This window comes from Equus quagga, chromosome 14 (genome assembly GCF_021613505.1).
Source record: "Equus quagga isolate Etosha38 chromosome 14, UCLA_HA_Equagga_1.0, whole genome shotgun sequence".
Classification (NCBI taxonomy): Eukaryota; Metazoa; Chordata; class Mammalia; order Perissodactyla; family Equidae; genus Equus; species Equus quagga.
The window spans coordinates 88,994,574-89,016,931 of record NC_060280.1 but is presented as its reverse complement, the minus strand read 5'-3'; the positions used below and the strand labels follow the sequence as shown (position 1 = coordinate 89,016,931).

At 57.6% G+C, this 22,358-nt stretch overlaps 2 protein-coding genes across 3 annotated transcripts in view; one reads left to right on the top strand and one right to left on the bottom strand.

The window, feature by feature from the left end:
* The first annotated feature begins 3,514 nt into the window (after positions 1-3,514).
* PIN1 (peptidylprolyl cis/trans isomerase, NIMA-interacting 1) lies at positions 3,515-16,171 on the top strand. The gene is made up of 4 exons (XM_046638406.1): positions 3,515-3,629; positions 6,172-6,387; positions 14,577-14,687; positions 15,580-16,171. Exons 1-4 carry the CDS (start codon positions 3,572-3,574, stop codon positions 15,687-15,689), a joined length of 495 nt encoding a protein of 164 aa, XP_046494362.1. The 5' UTR covers positions 3,515-3,571; the 3' UTR covers positions 15,690-16,171.
* A 3,774-nt stretch (positions 16,172-19,945) lies between these two features.
* Positions 19,946-22,358, bottom strand: part of OLFM2 (olfactomedin 2) — a 59,072-nt gene continuing 56,659 nt past the window's right edge. For both annotated transcript variants that reach the window (XM_046638537.1, XM_046638535.1), the window contains exons 5-6: positions 22,251-22,357; positions 19,946-21,060 (exon numbers count right to left, since the gene is read on the bottom strand). In XM_046638537.1, the coding sequence (XP_046494493.1) occupies positions 20,383-21,060; positions 22,251-22,357 (785 nt within the window). In that variant the 3' untranslated portion in view covers positions 19,946-20,382. The remainder of the gene's footprint in view (positions 21,061-22,250; position 22,358) is intronic.

Here is a 22,358-nt window from a genome sequence, read left to right as displayed (position 1 = left end):
ATTGGACTATAACCCAAAGAATAAAATAAATATCCCTGAGCCCATGCTCATATCAATAACTGAATACATAAATGGGGGAAAAGGAGCAACTGTTCATTACAAAAGGATTCCAATTAATAAATGTAGAAGGGAAGAAGGAAATAAATCACCCACCATTGTATCACCATCGTGGTAAATTGCTGTAGGCAAGATGCATTGATAGATGCTAAAATTGGTGGGCGAAAGTTTAAGCAGAAGTAGGATATTTGCACGGTCTCAAAGTATCTCATCAAAAGTAATTTATTCAGGGGCCAGCCCCGTGGCTGAGTGGTTAGGTTCTCAGACTCTGCTGTGGCGGCCCAGGGATTCACCAGTTCGAATCCTGGGCACAGACATGGCACCGCTCGTCAAGCCATGCTGAGGCGGCGTCCCACATGCCACAACTAGAAGGAGACACAACTAAAAATACACAACTATGTACTGGGGGCTTTGGGGAGAAAAAGGAAAAATAAAATCTTTAAAAAAAAAAGACTTTAAAAAAATGTATTCATTCATTACAAAGGGGAAAATAGGAAGTGTAGATACTGCCGTAACCAAGTGATCAAAGTTAATATCACAAGCGTGGTAGGTAGCCTCTAAGATGGCCGGTAAAGATCCCCTCCTCCAAGTATTCCCACCCTTGTGTAATCCCTTCCCCTTTGGCATAGGCTGGACCTTGCTTATAACAAATAGAACATGGCAAAAGTGATAGGATGGCAGTTCTGAGATTAGGTTGCAAAGAAACTGGGTCTGTCTTGCTTGCTCTCTTGCTTTCTCACTTGCTCATTGATGAAAGCCGGCTGCCATATGTAAGCTGGAGAGGCCCCCAGCCAATAAAGAACTGTGGTCCTCAGTCCAACGTCCCGTTAGCAACTGAATCCTGCCAGCAGCCACGTGAGTGAGCCTGGAAGCAGATCCTGCCCCAGTCGAACCTTCAGATGAGACCACGGCCGCCCCTGCTGCTAAACCGTGCCTGGATTCCTGACCCACGGAAGCTGAGATCATAAATGGTAGTCCACTAAGTTGTGGGGTAATTTGTTGTGTGGCAGTAGATACCCTAATACAACCAGCAATACAACAGTAATACCTGGTGGGATGGGCACTGAGAAGGCGCATGGTCCCTGGGGTCTTCTTCCCACTAATGGAAAACCTCACCCTAATCATGAGAAAATAGCCGACAAACCCCATCATGACAAAACATCACAATGAGGGACATTCTACTCTTTAAAAGTATCAAGGTCATGAAAGACAGGGAAAGACCTAGAAATTATCACATGTTGGAGGAGACTAGGCAGACATGACAGTGTGGATTCCAGAACATAAAAAGAATGTTAATGGAAAACTTTTTTTAAGTCTAGTCTAGTTAACACATAGTAGTGTACCAATGTTGATTTCTTAGTGTTTTTTTTTTTAAAGAGTGGCATCTGAGCTAACATCTGTTGCCAATCTTCTTTCTTCTTCATCGTCTTCTCCCCAAAGCCCCCCAGTGGTGAGCGGTGCCATGGCCATGCCCAGGATCCTAACTGGCAAAACCCTGGGCCACCGAAGCGGAACACACGAACTTAACCACTCAGCCACCAGGCGGCCCCTGATTTCTTAGTGTTGACAATTATTCTATGGCAGGGTTTCTCAGCTTGGCACTGTTGACATCTAGGGCTGGATAATTCTTTGTCATGGAGACTGTGCAGCATCCTTGGCCTCTCCTCACCAAGTGCCATTAGCATCTCCCTCCATTTGTGACAACCACAAATGTCTTAAGACATTTCCAAACATCCCCTGGGGAACCAAATCACCGCTGTTCTATTATGTAAGATGCTAATAGAAGGGAAGGCTGGCTGAAGGGTATATGAAAACTCTCTACTACTTTCGCAACTCTGCTCTAAGTCTAAAATTATCTTTATAAAGAGATTATTATTATGCTAATACATGCTTGTAAAAAAATAAAGCTATTATATTAGCATTTAAGATCCTCATATCTTCACCTGCGTCACCAATGGTAGTCATTAACATTTGAATGTATCCAGAAATTTTCTGTAATATTAACCTATGGTTTTTACACAGTTGAGATAATTACTATACATACTGTTAATACTCATCCTGTTCATACTGCTCATACAGCAGCCTGCTTTTTAATGCCTTTTTTATGCTATCTTTCTATAAGTGATGGCCTTATTTGGAATTAATCTTATTTGTTGATTTTTGGGTATGTTATGCTTTCATGAATACTATAATTGCTACGCTGGACTATGACTTGTTTTTTTCACCCAGCAAACACATTATCTTTGCTATGGACCAGGCACTGTTCTACATGCTTTATATTCATTGAATCTTTACATCAAGGGTATGTATGCGATGTGTATTCTTTCTTGTCCTCATTTTGCCGATGGGAAAGCTGAAGTGCAGAGGTTAAGTAATTAGTTCAAGGTCATAGCAAATGGTAGATCCAGGTTTTGAACCCAGGCAATCTGAACGCTGGCTCCTGAGTGCCCTTCACCTCCCACCGCAGCCTGCCTCTATAAGTTGTTGTGGCCATGTTTCCCTGTGTTTCACGTCACTACGCCTCATTCTTTTTAATGGTCACATAGGGGTCTATGCTATAGATGAACCGTCATTGAACTCTTCCGTGTGTTGGTGTTTTTGACTTCCGTGGCTAGCTCCAGCCCCGGGTCCCCAATCACCCCTTCAGTGTCCCACGGGAGCCGCAGACTCAATTTTCAATTGATTCATCCGAGCTCATCATCTTCCCACCCGTGCCTCCTCCCGTGTCCCCATCTGAGTGGCAATGCCAACACCCACCAGTCATCCAGGATGGAGGCAGAAGCCAGATTGAGAGGGAATAAGTGAAATGAAGAAGGTTCCAAAGGAAATGGAAGGTGTTTGGGTCAGTGGCATAGGGAAAGCGTTAGCCTTGCAAAAAAAAATGAGAGGGGGTGGGTTAGCTTTGGACATCTGGAGAAAACAGGTGGGAAGAGGGAGGCTGGAGGAGCCAAATTTAGGTTTCTAGGTTCTTAGCTGCTCATCACCAAGGCAACCCCGTTGCTGTGGCAACAGCAAAGGCAGCACCGCCACTTACAAGGACCTCGTCGGCCGCCGTTGTCGCCGCACCAGCCAGACACTTCCGCATCGGGGGCCTGCGGGCCTCGGGGAACGGCTGAGGAAGGCGGGCATTGCGGCTGCAGCAGCCAATCGGGTGAGCCCTGCGGAGAAGGACGCAAAGGAGGGGCCGGGACTTCTTCGAAGCTCGCCAAAGGGCGTTGAGAAGGCGGGCTCGCGTCCCTTCCCCGCCACTTAGGGGCCGAGGAGAGGAAGGGGGCGGGGCAGGGGTGAGGCCGGCCGGGGGCGGGGCCCAGGGAAACCGGGGGAGGAGCCGCCCACTCTCGCTTCTGCCCAATAGAGAGCCAGGGAGTGAGTCCGGACAGTTAAGTTGTCCAATGAGCGTCGTGGCCAGGCTCCGGAGCGCGGCGCACCGAGCCAATCGGAAGCGGCGGCGGGCGGGCGCGGGCGGTAGAGGCGGCGCGGCGGAGGCGGAGCGGGCGCTGCGGCAGGAGGGAAGATGGCGGACGAGGAGAAGCTGCCGCCCGGCTGGGAGAAGCGCATGAGCCGAAGCTCAGGTGCCGCGGGGGTCGGGGCTGGGGCGGGGCCGCGCGGGCCGCGGGAGGAAGGCTCGAGCTCTCCCCTCGGGCGCGGCGCCGCCACCCGACTGCCGTGGGGTCTCGGCTGCTCCGCGGCGGCCCCGGGTAACGGCCCCGGCCCGCCCTGTAGGGCTGCGAGCCGGAGTGGCGGGGAAGCCGGGGAAACTGAGGCAAGGGGCGGGGCCGGAGCGGCCCAGCGCGCTAGCGGGGGGCGAGGGGCCGGTGATGCCGCTGCACCCACCCATCCCCTCGGGCCCTGGCCCTGCTGATGCGGGCGACCCCTTTCGGCCGAATGCCCCTGCCGTCCCGGGGGAACGTCTCTGCCCCCCCCCCCCTCCCGCCCCGGGGCCCGGGCATCCCTGGGGGAGGACACCCCACCCCCATGCGCAGGGCGTGGCCCCAGGGTGTTGCCCGGCCCCGAACCCGCAGCCCTCTTCTACTCCCACGCCTCCGCGCACCCCTAATGCTGAGTCTGCGACATCCACCCGGGGGGTGCGGGTCTCCCGGAGGACGGCCCTGGGAGCGGGGCCCGGGTTAAGGCTCATCCTTAGTGTGCATGTCACTCGCGGGGCCCGTTGGTCTCGGCGCCAAGCATTGTGCCAAGCGTTTTAAGCGTGTGCGCTCTCTGCACCGCCACCATTTTGGGGGGGGGGGGGGGGGGGGGTAGGTCGTTATTGCTCCCATTTTGCAGGTCTGGAAACTGAGGCCAGAAAATTTAAGGAACTCGCCCAGGGTCGTTATTTCAGGGGGTGGGGGCTGAGCTAGAACCCCCGCCCAGCATGTCACTGCCCTGGCTCCGTAGCCCATCGTCGCCACAGTGGCAGTAATAATTCCCGTTTGTTGACCACCAGGCGCTCCGGTGAGCTGAGCGCTTTGCATGCATCGTCATTGACTCCACGTTAACCCCGTGAAGGCTGATGTCCTTATTCTCTCACCTCACTCCCACTTTTCAGATGAGAAAACTGAGGTTCAGAGGGATGGAGCCCAATGCGGAGGTTTTAGAGGCAGATGCTGGCTCAGCTCCCGCCCACCCGGCCCGGGGGCCTGGCCTGTACCTGTGCCCTGCGGTGTAAACTTGATGCTCTGCCCAATTCTGGGCCCCCACTCCTGCCATTTCTGCCTGGCTCACCCCTGACAGTCTTTCTTAGGGGTGACATCAGCCCTTCGTGGTGCTGGACACAAGTCCTCCAAGGCACCCAGGGCAACTCTGGGCCCCTGGAATGACACCCCATCTCTACTGAGTCCTACTTTGAGTTTTTTCTTCTTGTTCTTCTTCTTCTTCTTCTTCTTTTTTTTTTTTTTGGTAAGGAAGATTGGCCCTGAGCTAACCTCTGTCGCCAATCTTCTTTTTGCTTGAGAAAGATAGTTCCTGAGCTAACGTCTGTGCCAATCTTTCTCTGTTTTATGTGGGAGACCACCAGAGCGTGGCTTGATGAGTTGTGTGTAGGTCTGCACTCGGGATCCAAACCTGTGAACCCTGGGCTGCCAAAGCAGAGCACACAAACTTAACCACTGTGCCACTGGGCTGGACCCCACTTCGAGCTTCTTATTCTCAGCCTTTACTCCTTCATCCTCCTCAGTCCCTGGGTAACATCTGGCTCTCAGTAATGCTGGCCCCTAGTTCTGCAGCACTGCACACCGGGTAGGGGACAAGAGCAGAGCTTTTGTGTCTGACCCACCCCGGTGCAGTTCCTGCCTCCCCCAATTTGTGCCTGGAGCAGAGTAAACGCTCAGGGAACCTTACCAATGATGCGGAAGGTGAGGCCTCGGTTTTGTTGTCTCTAAAATGGAGGAAATAGGGGCCAGCCCGGCAGTGTGGTGGTTAAGTTCTCATGCTCTGCTTTGGCGGCCCAGGGTTCGCAGGTTCAGATCCTGGGCGTGGAGCTACACACTGTTCATCAAACTATGCTGTGGTGGCATCCCACATACAAAATAGAGGAGGGTTGGCACAGATGTTAGCTCAGCAACAATCTTCCTCAAGCAAAAAGTGGAAGATGGGCAACAGATGTTAGCTCAGGGCCAATCTTCTTCACAAAAAAAAAAAAAAAGGAAAAGAAAATGACAGCTGTCACAGTCTTAATGTGTGCCAGGTGCTATTCTGAGCATGAGTTATCCTAAGCATCAGTTCCAAATGTGAACTTGTTCAGGCTTTGCAGGCAGATACTGTTGTCATCTCCATCTTGCAGGTGAGAAAGCCCGAGGCTGGGAAGGTAGTGAGGAAGTGGCAGAGCCAGGTGTGGACGGGGGTCTGGCTGCCCGCTGCTTTGAACTCGTCTCTGTCCCCGAGGCTTCCTCTCTTCATCACTCTGGGATATTTTCCTCAGTGAAGTTATGAGTGACGTTGTCACGTTGTCTTATTTGCCTGTCGGGTACCTGTCTGTGTCCCCCTAGATTGTTGGCCTCCTCGGGGCCCGTGGCATGGGGTGGACACAGCAGATTGGCTGACTGAAGGCGTCTCAGCAGCCAGTCCCTTCTGCTGGCCTCGGGGGTGTCCCAGCTGACCTCCCGCCTCCCCCCCCAGGCCGGGTGTACTATTTCAATCACATCACCAACGCCAGCCAGTGGGAGCGGCCAAGCGGCAACAGCAGCAGCGGCGGCGGCAAAAATGGACAGGGGGAGCCCACCAGGGTCCGCTGCTCACACCTGCTGGTCAAGCACAGCCAGTCCCGGCGGCCCTCGTCCTGGCGGCAGGAGAAGATTACCCGGACCAAGGAGGAGGCCCTGGAGCTGATCAACGGTGAGCGGGGCAGGGGGCCTCTCCCCAGGAGCCAGAGCCAGCCTTGTAGAAACCACATCAGACCTGCCCCAGCTCGCTCAGCCATCAGGGGTTGCCTTGGTGCCTGAACTTGACATGAGCCTGGCCCACGCGGCCACCTTTCCTTTTCCTTTCCATCTGCTATTTGAGGGTGAGCCGGGATAGGTGGGGAGGACCCAGCCTTGGTGGCTGGCAGACCTGGATTCAGACGGTAGCTATGCCCCTGTGAGCTTCTCTCTTTTTATTTTTTTGCTGAGGAAGATTGGCCCTGATTCTTTTTGCTTGAGGAAGATTGTTGCTGAGCTAACATCTGTGCCCATCTTCTTCTCTTTTGTGTGTGGGACGCCGCCACAGCATGGCTGATGAGCAGTGTCTAGGTCCACGCCTGGGATCTGAGCCCAGGAACTCTGGGCTGCCAAAGCGGAGAGCATGAGCTTAACCACTGGGCCACGGGGCCGGCCTCCAAACTTTTTCTGAAAAGACCGGGGGTAACTATTCTAGGTTTGACAGGCCATTCGTCTCTGTCAGCTCTGCCTTGTAACTCGATAGCAGCTGTAGATAACATAGAAGCAAATGGATGTGGCCATGTGCTGATAAAACTTTATTTACAGAAACAGCAGGTTTTGGCCCTCGGGCCATCGTTTGCAGAGCCCTGGTCCAGAGCTGTCCAGTATGGCCGCCACCATCTCCATGTGGCTGTTTCTATTTAAGGTGATCAAAATTAAGTAATACTATGGATTGGTTTCTCAGTTGTGCTGGCCACACTTTGTTCATGTGGCTAGTGGCTACCGTCTTGGGCAGCACGGGGATAAAACATATCCATCCTTCCAGAAAGTTCTCTTGGACACTGCAGCTCTGGCTCTCACATGTGGCTTCATTATCCACTCAGCCTCTCTCCCCAGAGACCCCGGGCCCCACTCAGGCTCTCCTTCCCCACATAACAGCCTGAGTTCACATCCGGCTCTGCCAGGTCCTGGCTGTGAGACCTTGAGCCAGTAACTTAACATCTCTGAGCCTCAAATCTTTTCACTTGTAAAATTAGTATTAGGATAATAGGACTCACCTCGTAGGGTAGTTTTGGGGGCTCCAACATGATGCAGTAAAGCATGGATAACAACCCTGGCATCTGGAATGTTGTGTAGTTGCCAGCAGTCGTTATGATTGTTGTGCTTATTAGCACAGGCCTGGCAAACAGTGCAGACTCGGGAGGGGTGGGGAGAGGGTAGTTGGCCCCGTGGTTGAATGGTTAAAGTTCGGTGCGCTCCGCTTTGGTGGCCCAGGTTCGTGGGTTCAGATCCCGGGTGTGGACCTGCTCCACTCATCAGCTGTGCTTTGGAGACGTCCCACATACAAAAAATAGAGGCAGATCGGCACAAATGTTAGCTCAGGGCTAATCTTCCTCAAGCTAAAAAAGAGAGGAAGATTGGCAAGAGATGTTAGCTCAGGGCCAATCTTCCTCACCAAAAAAAAGCCTACTTGGTTGGTATTGGCTGTTTTACTGTCACATCACTTGGTCCAGTACTCGGCCTGTAGGACGTTACACACACCCACATGGCCCACTTGGTGTCAGGCGTGTAAATGGCACCTGTTAGCCTCCTACTTCATCACATCAGAGACAGGAGCCGAGTTCTTGCACACAATCTTGCAGGCGGATTAAAGAGCTCACCTCTGAGCTCCCTGAGGACAGGGACTGGCTCTCTCTCTCTCTCTCCGCTGTTTTCCCACTGCCAGGCCCCAAGCCTGGCCCGCGTTAGCGCCGCAGCATCGGTTCATGAGCCAGCAGGAAGCGAGAAGAGTTCCTGTTGAGGAATTGGCAGAAATCGAGGCCTAGGACTCAGGGGAAGGCCATGCAGGGCCCTCAGGAGGGATGAGACCCTTCCAGGTCAATGTCCCAGCCAGGTTGAGGGCCCAGAGTGAGGCGAGTTTGGGGCCTTTCCCGGAGGCAGCAGGAAACGTGGCCTCAGGTGACAGGGAGCGGGGCCTCGGTGCTGTGCCTTCAGGAAAAAGTCGCATGGCTGGAGCGTGAGGCCGGGGAAGGCAGAGGCCCCGAGCCCAGGCTGGCTGCGACCAGCCGTGAGCATCTGCCCCAGGGGAGAGGAGGAAGTGGGGGAGATCCCCGAGAGAGTCACAGATGACCCCTCGGGCCCTCCCGGCTCCAGTGGTCTGTTCTGAGGCTTCCAGACCACCCGAGAGTGAGCAAGGGGTCATGTGCCTTGGGAGGTGCCGTCGCTGGTGGGGGGCACTCAGGAAGGGGTGCAGTCTGGGGCGGGACTCACTAATTCTGGAGGGGCCCGAGGAGGAGATGCGGGGGAGGTGACTAGGAGGGGCTGAATTCAGCAGGGCAGCCGGGCCGGAGCCCCGTGGGCTCTTCCTGGCAAGGGGTGGCGGGAGGCCGAGGCAGTGGGCACGGTGCGGTCTGAGCGTGCCTTGGATGAAAGCTGTCGGGCCGTGGGGACTGCCTGGGAGTGGGGAGGGGGCCTCCCCCATCGCTGGGATGGACAGCTGTGTGTCTGCAGGGGCTGACGCTGCGGTGGGGGCCTGGGGGTGCTGCTCGGGTGTTGGCGAGGGGTGTCTGGGGCCCTCGGGCCTAACCTTAAGTGGACGCAGACTCGGGAGTGTTGGCAGGGCTCAGCCACGCCTGCCTGTGCCTGAGGGCTCCGTGGAAGCTGTGGGAGGCACTGTAGCCAGAGGCAGGGTGATTGGAACTTGGGCGTGGGTAGCAGTGGGGAGCAGATTCTAGAGACATTTAGGGCGCACAATCAGGCGGACTGGGTGATGGGTTAGATGGGTCGGGGTGGGGTAAGGTCAGAACCAGTGTGGCCTGCCCTGCAGTCGCACAGAAATGGATCCTGGTGCCAGCTGTGTGCCCTCGAGCAAGTGGCTTCATTGCCACAGTTCCTGGTTATTGTCAGTTGACTCTTCTGCAGAACGGGGACGAGGTGGCCGTGGGGATCCAGGGCCCGGCCTGGAGCTGAATGCTCAACAGAGTGATGGGCTCCGTGTCTGGTGCTCGCTGTCTCCATGGCGGAGCCTTGTCCCCGGTCGTTCAGGTGTGTGTCGTGGGAGGCCAAGGTCAGGATAAGGCCTCTGCTCACCGGCAGTCCCTGCAGCTTCCCTGCGGCCCGTGGAAAGCTCTGGGCGAGGTGCAGGGGGCCTGGGGCTCTCCACGTGCAGACCCTGTGATGACCTTGAGCCATGACCTCCGTCTTGGTCTCGGTGTCTGCAGACACAGACGGAGCTGGCGCAGGTCCCCTGGGGGGTCATTAGGAGGTTGCAGTGAGATGCAGGCCAGAGTGCCATGTCAGCGAGCTTTTGGCCTCATTGTCTCTTCGGTGAAAGTGGATGTTGCCTCGTCATTGTTCCAGGTGATCAGGATTTGGCAGCACACGCCACAGCCCACAGCCTGGGCCCAAGTCTCATCAGGACCCATTTGGACCCGGGGCTGCCCTGTTGACCCGAGGGGACGGGCTGCCTGCAGCAGAAACCAGCGCGTCCACATTTTCTGCTGAGGCTCTGTTTCCCGGCGGCTGCTCCTCTGCGGCTGCTGGGCTGCGGCCAGGGGCTGTCATTGCCGGTGTCCTTGTCTAAGGAGGCCAGGCCATGGAGAAGCCCTCCCTGCCTTCTCCCCATCCCTCCGCCCCAGGGAGGCCCCCGTGTGAGCAGCCCCTCCCCCCTCATGCCCGTGCCCAGTGTAGGAGGGTCAGTGAGCACCTTTGGCCCAGTGTGTCCACCCAAGGTTGGTGACTCCCTTCCAGCCTGCTGGCTTCAGGCCAGGTCTCTGGTCTCTCTGGGCCTCTCCTGCTGGAGCTTGGGTCTTCTGGGACAGCACACCTCATCCTGTCACCTTTTTCCCTGTCCAGGCCCCCTCCATGGTTTGTCTCTGAAATTCTGGTGCCTTAGCTCAGGCAGCCCTAAGAGAATGCCACAGACAGGGCGGCTCGGACAACAGTTATTTCTCGCAGTTCTGGAGGCCGGAAGTCCGAGGGCAGGGTTCTGCCCAATTCGGTCTCTGGTGAGGGCTCGCTCCCTTGCTTGGAGGCGGCTGCCTTCACGCTGTGCGCTCCTCCGTGCGTGCGCGTGGGGAGAAAGTGATCCCTCAGGTGTCTCTTCTTTTTTTCTTTTTTTTTTTAAAGATTGGCACCTGAGCTAACATCTATTGCCAAGCTTCTTCTCCCCAAATCCCCCCCAGTACATAGTTGTATATTCTAGTTGTAGGTTCTTCTGATTGTGCCATGTGGCATGCCACCTCAGCATGGTTTGATGAGCGGTGCCATGTCCGTGCCCAGGATCAGAATCCACAAACCCTGGGCTGCCGAAGTGGAATGTGCGAACCTAACCACTTGGCCACGGGGCTGGCCCCAGGTGTCTCTTCTTATAAGGACACTTATCCTATTGGGTCAAGTCCCCACCCTTGAGAGCTCATTCCTTCCATGAAGACCCCGTCTCCAAATACGGTCCCATTGGGGCTTAGGGCTTCGTCATAGGGACTTGGGGGGACACAGTCTGTCTGTATTAGATGGAGTGGTAACTGTGGGGCTTGCTCTGCCCCAGGCACTTTTCCCTTCCTCCTCGCAGCAGCTCTCCAAGCCCATTTTACAGACGAGGCGAGTGAGGCTCCAAGAGGCACACTCCCCCCGGGGTCGCAGAGCTCAGGATGGTAGAGCTGGGATCTGAACGAGCTGTTGGGTCCAGAGGTCACCCTCCTCGGCCTCAGGGCTACACTCAGCAGGCCGGCCTGTGACCAGTCAACGGAGACAAACGCTGTTCTGGTGTGCATCCAGTTGCAGGGGCTCCTGGCCTCCCCGAAGCTGCTGGGAGGCCCAGACTGGGCCCTCCCTGAGAGGCTGCCCCGGGGCTGCCTCGCTCGCAACCGGAGCCCCAGACAGAGCCCCGGTGGCTGGTGCTGTCTAGGTGAGGGGTGCCAGTGCAGCCAGGCGCTGCTGGGCGTTGCCCAAAAAAGGCCGGGGGGTCTCGGATGCACTTCCTTTCTCTCCTCCCAAGTTCACCAAAATTGCACAATTTTCCAGAGATTTCAGAATGTCTGCCTAAAGAGCCCGGTGGCGGATCCCTCCCCCTCCTTCCCCACAGCGTTTTCCCGTCTCATTTATTCATGAATTCCTTCCACCTGCGGGAACACCTGTTCTCTGCACAGCACGGGCTGCTGGGAACACCACAGTGAGCAAGGCCGACCCACCCTTGTCCTCACGGGATGAGGGGGCAAGACGCACAAACAAGACGGGTAAATGCAGGGCCCAGGGGACACCGCGTGTGGCGAGGGCTTAGGCAAGACACCCGGGTGAGCCCAGGGGACGCAGGCGAGCTTCAGGCGTCTTAGGAAGGGACGCCTAAATAAAGACCTGGAGGGGGTGGGGGCGGCGGGGAGCAGAGAGCAGGGCAGGCCTGGGATGGGGGCTGTAAGACTTAGCTGAGGGGACCCTGGGGGTCTGAGTGTTCCCGTGCCTCTTGGCATGTGACCAGACTCTTGGAAGGGGAACGCAGGAAGGAAGCGTAGATTTTAAAATAATTTCAAGTTTGTAGCCAAGCAGAATGTTTGCTGAGGGAGCTGGCTGGTCAGAGGAAGATTTGGGTGCTGTGAACTATGTGGGGGCGGGGAGCTGGACCTCTGTTTGAGTTTTAGGCTGATAGTGCTTGGTGCGCCCACCCTGGGGCTGCCCGTGGCCCAGGCCGTCTAGTTGCAGGGTTCCAGCTGCTGGAGGATGTGGCAAGGTGGGGCTTGTGCTGGCTCAGGGCGGGGCCTGACTCTGCAAGGGCGGGGCACGTGGACAGTTGTGCTTGCTAGAGGCGGGCAGGACACCAGGGGCGTCGTGTGCTCAGGATTCCCTGGCCGGTGTATTGAGGTCCAGACAGAAGAGAGAGGAGGGGGCCAGCCCAGTAGTGTAGTGGTTAAGTTCGCATGCTCCACTTTGGCAGCCCAGGGTTTGTGGATTTGGATCCTGGGTGTGGACCTACGCCGCTCATCAAGCCACACTGTGGTGGCATCCCACATACAAAATATAGGAAGGCTGGCACAGATGTTAGCTCAGGGCCCATCTTCCTCACCAAAAAAACAAAGAAGAAGCGAGGAGGAGGAGGAATCTGGTGTGGCACAGGTGAGGGCAAGGAGATAACCAGAAATCCAGAGTATCCCGGTGATGTCCGGTTCAGGTCGGAGTCACCAATGGATGCATCTGGCACGGGGGACCACCTAGCAGCCCCATGGGGCTGTTCCAGCCATGCCAGGGCATTACAGGCAGAAGCCACTGCAGTGAGCAGTCCACAGAGGCTGGGGTGTGTGCCATTGGCGAGCCACTCTGACCAGGCAGCATGTCTCGGTGACAGCCAGCTTGGACTGAGACGGGCAGGCGAGGGAGACTAGGGATGGGCAGATCAGAGACAGCAGGGGCAGCTTCATCACTGGGACACACAGCCCACACAGAAGGGAGAGTGGTGACAGCAAGTGACATTTGTCAGGGTCTCCCTGTGCTGGGCACTATGCTGCGTGTCACTGTGGCCTGCTGGCCAATGACCAACAGTTTGGGCTCAGGCAACAGGATGGTCAGGACAGGACAAGAGGGACAGGGACACGGGGCAGGCGGGGGATGGGGACAGCCACAGGGGTGGCCGGGCAGATCTGATAACAGGACACTGGTTGCTGCCTTGATCTGTGGCGAGTCAGGATGGTCGGCTGCTGTCACGGCCGTGCCATGTTGACTGCAGTCCCAAGCTGGGTGGGTGTCTGAGCACCAGGTCGATTAATCAGCACTGTCCCTGTGCTGCTCAGACAGGGACCAGACAGGCGTGTCACAGCCTCGTTTAGGTGACAGGAGCAACGGGTGGAAGTGTCGTGGTGGTGCTCAGAAACCCAGCGGGTGTGACAGGATGACCCTCCCATCTAACGTGAGCTGGTGCCCCATTGCTAAGCCAGGCCGGTACGTGGCCCCCGGTGTCCCCAGGGTCCTCAGGGAGAACGCCCCCGAGAGAGTGGCTGTCAGGAAAGCCAGGCAGGCCCAGCTCGAGGTGAGGGCCTGTCCCCGCCGGCTGGGACCAAATGTCCTGGGACCCTGCCCATGGCTGTGCCCCTGGGCGCAGGGAGGAGGCTGGCGGGGACACCCTCTGGTGTGCCTGGGCAGCTGTCAGGGCAGGTCGGAGGCGTGTGGGAGGAAAGGACGCTGGGCTCCAAGGGCTCCTGCCTGGACTCAGGGGAGCTGCCGGCGACTCCTCCCCACCTGCACGTGTCCTCCTGCTACCCGCTCCCCAAATGTGAGTCATGCAGCTGCTGGCGCTGCCACCATGAGCCCCTCTGCGGGGAGCACGTTCCCCCGTCATCCTTTCCTCCCCGCCCGTCAGCCTCGGCCTCCCTCTCCCCAGGGAGAATCGGCACCCGGTGGGGACAGTCTAGGTCACACAGAGGGTCAGTTGGTGCATTGCCGGTATACCCTGGGGGGCAGCTGGGAGAACACGTAGCTGCCTTGGGGGCCATAGCCCAAGGGAGTGACTTCCCCAGGCCCACACTTCAGGGGGTCTCCACAGCGCCCCAGGGAGCAGCCCCAGCCTTCCACCTGCTTTCACAGATGGGGCAACTGAGGCCCACGGCTGAAGACTCAGCTGGCTCTCAAGGCAGAGCTGGGCTTGCGCCCTGGCCTCCTGCCTGTCTCCTAGAAGCTTCTAGAAAGCATTCCCACCACTGCCCTGGGGGTTTAGGGGGACCCTGGCTCCCAGGGTCCCTCTTCAACCTCTGCCTGTCTCCTGCTGTCCTCCCCGATGGGGCCTGCAGGTCGATTTTCTCTCGAAGTGTGTGTCAGGGGTGTATGTTCATGCGCGCGCGTGTGTGTATGTGTGGAAGAGAGAGAGTGACACAGGCAACGAGGGTGTGGGAACGGAGTGTGAGACGGCCTGGCTCTCGCGGTCACCCTAGGGTCACAGTGTGCAGGACGAGGGCACCCCTCACGGACGCGTGACTCCAGGTGTGACCGCGTGCTCGTGCAGAGAGAAGACATTCAAGGATGTGTTTGCGTGTGCACGAGTGTGACGTGTGTGTGTGTGCATGTGTGTGCCACAGCTAGGGGAGGGCTTGCACACTCCTTTCCGCGGGAGGCGCTGCTCTGCCCCTGGGGCCCCGGGCCCTGCTCTGACGCGGAGGTCTCCCTGTGTGTCCTGTGTCATGTCTGCAGGCTACATCCAGAAGATCAAATCGGGGGAAGAGGACTTCGAATCTCTGGCCTCGCAGTTCAGCGACTGCAGCTCGGCCAAGGCCAGGGGAGACCTCGGTGCCTTCAGCAGAGGTGCGCGAGGAGCGGGCGCCACCAAGCCCTGGGGGGACCCTCGGGCCAGCAGGGGGGCCCCCAGCCCCGGAAAGGTGGGAGGGGTGTCCCAGCTGCATAGGCCTGCGGGGTCCACCAGGTGGCAGCACAGTCCCTCAGGCTGCAGAGGCTGCTGGGATGTGGGTGAGGTGGGCGCTGCGGAGCTTTCTCCCCGGGACCTTCCCTCCTGGGGTGCGGGGTCGGTGTGTGACTCTGTCTGCACAGTTGTCCCCATCATGGGCCCACCAGGGCAGGTACTTCCTGCCATTTGCCTCTCCTCCTGCTGGGAACATAAGGCACAGGGCCCCGAAAGCCCCAGGGCATGTCACCCACCAGGGGTGAGGGGAGGAGGGGTCACGTCAGCCGCCCTGAGTTTAGGCCTGTCTGGCAGGGGCGGTAGAAAGAGGAGCCGAGGGGACCAGCCACCTCCTTCTCCTCCTCCCCTGTCTCCTCCATCCCTGGGGTCTACAGAGCATCAAGGAGGGACCCGGGATGGGGCGAGGGGTGTGAGGAGCCAGCAAGGGGCTGTCAGCCGCCTGCCTCCCACCCCAGAAGGCAGGGGGACAAATGATGTGGCAGGAGCTGGGAATCAGGCCCGGGAAGACAAGTTCATCACCAAAATGCGTCTGCACGCGCGACAGCAGCCCTGCCTGCCATCCCTCATGCTGTCCCCAGGCTTCCCGGGGCCTCCTTAATGGCCCTGCCGCCCCCAGCTGGGCCCAGCCTGCATCGTGACAGCGCCATAAATGCGTGACAGATGAGCGGAAGGCGTGCAGGGCTCAGCGCAGGCGGGGGCCACATCTGCCTGGCCGGCCTCGGCCTGGCCCGTGGCCCGGGCCTTGACCCCCACGCCCCACCCCTTCCGTGTCCCCAGGTCAGATGCAGAAGCCATTTGAAGATGCCTCCTTCGCGCTGCGGACAGGGGAGATGAGCGGGCCCGTGTTCACGGATTCCGGCATCCACATCATCCTGCGCACCGAGTGAGGGTGGGCGGCCGGGCCTGGCCTGGGGGGCGGGCAGGGGGCTGGGCCTGCAGACTCCACTGCCCGCAGCCCGCCGGCCGATGGGCCCCCTCCCTGCTACCGTCACGCAGTATTTATTGTCCCCAGAATGGCTGGGGGGGAAGCTCCTCACCACTGGGAGTTCCCTGTCTGCCCCCACTTGGGGCTGCCCCTGCCAGACTCTCCTCCCCTTTAGGAATTGACTTCAGAAGGGCAGCTGGGGTGGGGAGACCCAGGGGCTGGGGGTGCCCTGTCCCAAAGAGAAGGCCTAGTCAGCTGAGCTGTCCCCTGGGTCCCCCTGGGTCCAGGGCGGGGGCTAGGGGCCTTTAGTTGTTTCCACTTTTGCCATGTTCCTCTGTTCAGTTGCAAAAAGCAGATGCTGTGTGTGGGGCCCAGGGGGCTGGGGGCCCTCTCCATGGCAGTGCAGCACCCCGACCCTGATTAAACCTGGAACCACTGCTCTGCTGTCCTGTGTCTCATTTCCTCGCGGCTGGGGCCAGAGGGATGCTGCCGGGGAAGCCATTACCTCCCGCCATTCCTAGTGTCCAAGCGTCCAACTTGTGTTTCTTCCCTGAGAAAGAGGGAATTGCCAGCAGGACGTCTCCCAGCAGCCAGACGCCCAGGGAGGTGTGGCGCCATTCACTGCCAGCGTGTTCAAGAATGTTCTAGAATCCGGGGGCCTTGCTCCACGCCACAGCTCTGGCTTCAGCAGGTCGGGGTGGAGCTGGGGGGTGTGCATTGGGTCCTGGGAGAGCCAGGTTGAAGCCCCTCTGCCTGAGGTGCTCGCTACACACCCCCCACCCACCCTGTCCACACACAGGCTGCTCTCCAGTTAGAAGGAATTAAGCCCAGTGCCCTGATGGCACCCAGACAGCCGCTTCCCTGTCACCACAGCACTGCTGGCAGATCGTGCCTGGGTCCTGCTGCCAGAGCTGGCACCCTCTGCCATGCTGTCACCATGGCAATGGGGGGCCAGCCTGAGGGGGAGGGGCTACTGCCAGGCACCTCTGAGAGCAGGGACCCTGCGTAGCCCCCTGGGTGGGGGGAGCCTGTCCTCGAACATGGGGAGGGGGCTGTCATGGAGCAGCAGGGATCCCCGTGGCAGGGGGGGAAGGTGTGGGCTCTCCCTCCTCTTATGGGTGGGGGCGCCTGCCGGGATGGCAGGTGTGGCCCACCTGCTCTCCGTCACCTCCCACAGCTGCTCCTGTGCCAGGGCCTGGGCCTGGGCTGGCGGGGGCGGGTCACAGTTCAGTGCCGGCATTTGTCTCTTAGGGGGTTACGCCCTCTCTGCCTCCCTCACTTATAGGGACCAGCCCGGATCAAGGAGGGTGGCAGGCTGGCAGGGCTTGGGGACCTGGGCAAAAGAAAGCCCTGCCCAGCTCGATCGACCCCAAGGGCGTCCCCGCAAGGGCCAAGTCTAATGAAGGCCCCAGTCACAGTCACCCGGGCCCACTCCCATCTGGCCGGTTCCTGGCGCAGTCGCTCCGTCTCCTTGTCGGAGCGCCTGTCATTAGGAAGGTGAAATGAACCTCCTCTCAGCTCCAGTGGGCTGGCGAGAGCCGGGGGCTGGCTGCACCTCCACGCAGAACCTTCTCCCGCCACCTGTGGGGGCCACGGGGCAGGCAGCAGCCCAGCTATTGGCACCCACAGTTCTGTGGGATTGGGGAAGCGATTGCCTCCCTCCTGGCCCCATGGGGCCTCAGGAAGGATCAGAAATGAGTGCTTTGGGGGCAGAAGGGTTTGCAGAGTTCTGCTCCAAGGCGGAGGGGCCACCAGAGGACGGGCCTATGCCCATCTCAGCACCGAAGGCCCGGGGAAGGCTCTCTGACATGCTGCCAGGGAGGGGTCCTATTTTCCTTTGCTGGCAGGGAAATGGGCTTCATGGCACTCCCTGTCGCTTTGGGCGTCTGTGTGTGTGCGTCTGCCTGAGCATGCGTGTGGCTCTGTGACTCTAGTTGTCCCTCGGTGTGCATTCTGTGCGACCCTGGGAGTGCCCCCCTCTGGGTGTGACCTCTGCGGACCTCCCCCTTTGTCCAGCTGTGTAGCAGCCGAAACCCAAATACGAGAGAACGTTGCTGTTCGATAAACGTGCTCTGGAGGCCACTCAGCACTGGGGTGAATTCACGAGCAGGTAGCTGCGGCTTCCCTCACCTGCTCAACCGCCACCCCCTGCCACCCCCCCCGTCGCCACCTCCTGCCCGGAAAGGGGGCTGTAAATCCCAGGCCTTCAGGATGGTGACAGTGGTTTTCCTCCCCTCCCTTTGGTCTGGCACCTTCCAGCCAAAACTCCACCCCAGGGGGCTGCTTTCCACTCTTCTGCAGCTGGCACCAGCTCAGGCATCTGTGGCCACGGGGCAGGGCTAATGTGGGTCACCTCAACTCGGGGGGGGGACGCAGGTCCTGCCACAGGATGGGCCACAAAGCTTCCCCAGGGTAGCCAGGGACGCATCCATGAGAGGGGAAGTCTGAGTTAGCAGCAGGCAGCCTAAGACACACACACACACGCGTGTGCACACACATGAGGATGACATGATCCTGGCCTGGTGAGCGGCAGGGGAGTTATTCCTCCTGCCCATCCTTAGTTGGAACAAAAGCCACAAACAAAAGCATGAGGAGCGCTGGGCCTGCGTGTGTGTGTGAGAGAGCGAGTGAGCGAGTGGTTGTGATGCCAAGCGCCTGTGGCATCTGTTTGAGGATGGGCTGCAGATGTGACAGCTGTGCCCACACCCAGCCCTGTTCTCCGTTTGGGAATGTGGGTCTCCGGGTCTGTGTGTCTTTTGGACAAAGATTCAGCAGCCGGAAGTCCCGACCTTGCTTTGAGGGGATTTTGACATCAAGGACCCATGAACAACCCCCTCCCCATCACTATGCTCACCTCGGAGATTTGTCTCCAAATAAATACACACAGCAGGGTGGGGGGGATGCAGATGTCCTGGTGTCCCAGCCCTGTGCCTTTTTTTAAGGCAAACACCTGTCAACGTGCTTATCCAGGAATCGATTTTTTCAATGTCAAACTCGTTAATTTAAATCAACATTCATTGCTTTTCTCGAAGATTTCTTTAAAAATTGGTTTTAAATGAGTGCATTAGCCAGTCACATTTATTATTCATTGATTTCGTTCGCAAGATGGCCCCGGTGTCCCCAGTTCCCGGAGATGCCAGCACGGGGCAGAGATGATTTAATCAGAGAGGCCATTAATTAGAGATGGGGAGATCGGGGCGGGGGGGGGTGTCCTCCCAGAGGGGCAGGTCTCCCTCCTCTGTGGCCACAGCCGGGTGGCATCTAGGCCGGTGGGGCTCTTGGCACAATGTTCCTTCTCACAGGGCTGTGAGTTGGGGTGAATATGGGGGTGCTGGTCAGCACTACGTTTGTTCCCAACCACCAGGTGCCTCCTCCCACTGTGGCCACCAGGGACCCGGCTAAAGTAAAGTCCTCATTTTCTTCTCCTTCTGTAACTGCCAGACCCCCCTCCCTTAGTTGCAGCACCAGGAACCCCAGGATGTGGCCTCTGTTTACTTGTTCAGTGTCTTCCCGACTCCCTCTCACTCCTCTTCCTACCTCCGATTCTTCCCAGCCCGGCCATCCTTCCCTTCCAGGAGCTCCAGTCCCCAGGGTCCCCGGTTCGGGGCCCACCCCTGCCCCAGCGCCGTGCAGCTAATGAGCCCCAGGCACAGAGTGTGGGTGTGTTCAACAGCAGGCACCCAGCCCACCTTCAGGCTGTTCCTAGCTTTCTGTTATTAACTCCGAACAGCTGTGACTCATTTAAAGTGATTTTGAAATTACAAAGCAAAAAGGGAACAAGGAAAAATTCTACTGTGTCCTACCCTCTCCTACCCAAATTCTTGAAAGCAGCCAAATTGTTAAAAACCTATTTAAAAAGTTGCCAGACGGCTCAGCGACACGCCAGAGTGATCAATGAGTAGAAAAACCAATGACGGAGAATATTCATTTGAGGCCAATTTTCATCGTTGTGATAGAATTCTCAGTTGTTTGGGTCAAATTGCTTTTCAACGAATTGTTTTCAACCGAAATGACTTTGGACTGGGTCTCCTCGCCTGGCTTCCCAAAGGGCTCGCCCCGCCATGCCCCCCGCCCGCCCCCCCAGGCTGGGCTTGCACCCCCATTCACAAAGCCTGTGGCATGGGACAGGGGGGCCCCACTGAGATGGGTCCCAGGCTGTGATTGCCTTCTGCCACCGCCGCCTCTGCCCCTTCGGGACACACACAGCCACCAAGCATCAAATGTCCGAGGTCCCGTTTATTCCAGCAACCCGGAAAGAAAAGATGTAAATTAAAAAAAAAAGGCAGATCCATGCACTCAACTCCTTGGAGGGGGAGCGGGGCAGAGGGTGCGGACAGAGGGAGAGGGGAATGGGTGAGAAGAGAGAGACAGACAGACAGGCAGAGACAGGGAAAGGGAGCTGGAGAGTCAGATCAATAAAAAGAGACAGAGGGCCAGCCACAAAAAGGCAGAACAAGAAAGAAGTGGCGTATTAAAATCAGAGGTCGATAAAGGAGAAGAGACAACGTTGAGAAAACACACCCATAGAAATAGGCAGGGAATGAGAGCTGGGCAAGGCGGAAGGGGAGAGAGGGCAGGACGCAGACGAAGATAAGCTTGAAGGGGCACAGGCTCCGAAAGGAGGCCCTGGGGTGGCGGCCTGAGCCACGGCAGCCCTAGGGGTCCCCAGCGGTGCTGATGACGTGGAAGAGCGTGACATTATAGAGCACCTGGTGCCCGTTGTTCCAGGTGTACAGCGCCCGCTCCCGGGGGTTGTAATCCAGCATGGAGATGTGGGAGTATTGATTGTGGAAGGGCACGTCCGTGTACTCGTAACTGGACGTGTTGGTGAAATAGGCAAAGTAGACCTTGGCCCCGGCCAGGTGGGAGTTGGTCACATAGAGCACGCCACAGATCATGAAGGCCTCGCCCGCACTGCGCTTGGGGTAGCCAGTGTCCCAGGACCGCACGACCTCGAGGGTGTGCGGGTCCAGCCGGCTGACCACAATGTTGCCCGCGTTCTGGTTGGTGGTGTACACGGCCCAGAGCCCGCTCTCATCCACCATGAAGTCCATGTCGGAGAAGCCGCCCCACGAGTAGGGGAAGGTGTTGTTGTAGCCGGCCCCCGGGAGGTTCCTTTGCACCAGCACAGAGCGCGAGCGGAAGTGGTACTTGACCACCACGTTGCTCTGGTACTTGTTGTAGAACAGGGAGCCGTTGTACACCACGTGGCCCGTGCCTGCCCACGGCTGCGGCAGCAGGTGCTGGATAAAGTTCTGGCCTTTGATGAAATCCCCCAGGGTGCGGAACTCCAGGACTCGCCGGCCCTTGTAATAGCCGTCCATGTACCAGACCTACGGGAGAGGCGCTGGTCACTGCGGGACCACTGCCGGTGACCCAAAGAACCCAGTGACCACTCAGGAATCGCCCATGGTCGTTAGGGATCAACAGTCACTAAGTGGCCGTTACTCCGTCATGGAGCAGCCAGTGGCCATTCATGACCAATCAGAGTCCCAGCCACTGGGACTACTGGGTCCAGGAGTGCCATTGGTCTTAAGGCAGACACTAAGTGGACAGTGCTTGATGCCTAAGCATCAGGGGACACCACCGTGCCTGTGACTCACTGGGCCTCAGAATTCACTGGCCCCTGGATCTTGGATGCTTAGTTGTCATTGGGCAGCCCTTGAGTGATAAGAAGTCACTTGAATTCATTGCCCACAGGTTACCCCTGCAACCACAAGGTGACCAGGCCTGTCATCAGCATCTTCTTTGTCATCATTGCTCACTGTCTCCATGTTAACTAGCATTTGTGAGTGCCTTTACTAGTGCTGGTTATGGGCTAAGCATCTGAAAAGCTTTAATGCCAACATTATCACAACCACCTTGAAGAGAAGGAAACTGAGCCTCAGGGCCTTTAAGGAACCTGCCCGAGGTTCCCTGGCTAAGGATTGGGGGAGGCGGGATGCAAACCCAAGGCTGATTGCCAAACCCAAGCTCTTAACCACTTGGTTAAACCACGATAATCCCTGGGAGGCCAGAGATCATGGTGAGGAGGTGGCTAGTTACGAATCTCTAATCTATGGTACTCAGTGGCCACCTGGTAATCCATGTCAGTCACTAGGATAGTCACTGGGCAGTTAGCGGAGGATTCCTGTGGGTCAAAAGTGATGGGCCACCATGAACATTGGAGGCCACTAGAGGTCCAAAGGTCACTGAGCAGTGCTAGTAAGTTCTAGCCTTTGGGAAGGTACTGGTCATTGGTAATTACTTAGAGGTCATTGGTCACGGGGAGCTGGTCAGTAGCATTAGGAACCATTAGTCTCTGTATAGTCATTGGCGGTCAATAGACTTGGGGAATCACAGGGCTGAAATGTCCTTAGTCACTTGGTTGTCACTAGATAGTCAAGGGGAGATCCCAGGGCCCTGGAGATCCTAGGACACTTCACCCTACAGGAGAATCGTTGATGTGACATCGCTGGGCACCTATGGGCAGCCACAGGCTGTCTCCCTGAGGCTCTGATCACTGGGGCAGGCAGTTACTTACCCGGCTATCTGCACTGGGTGCCATCGTGTCGGTCATCCAGGAGCCGAAGCGGGACCCCATGGCCCGAATAGTGATGGGGTTACTGACCCCTGTCAGCTTCCCACAGCC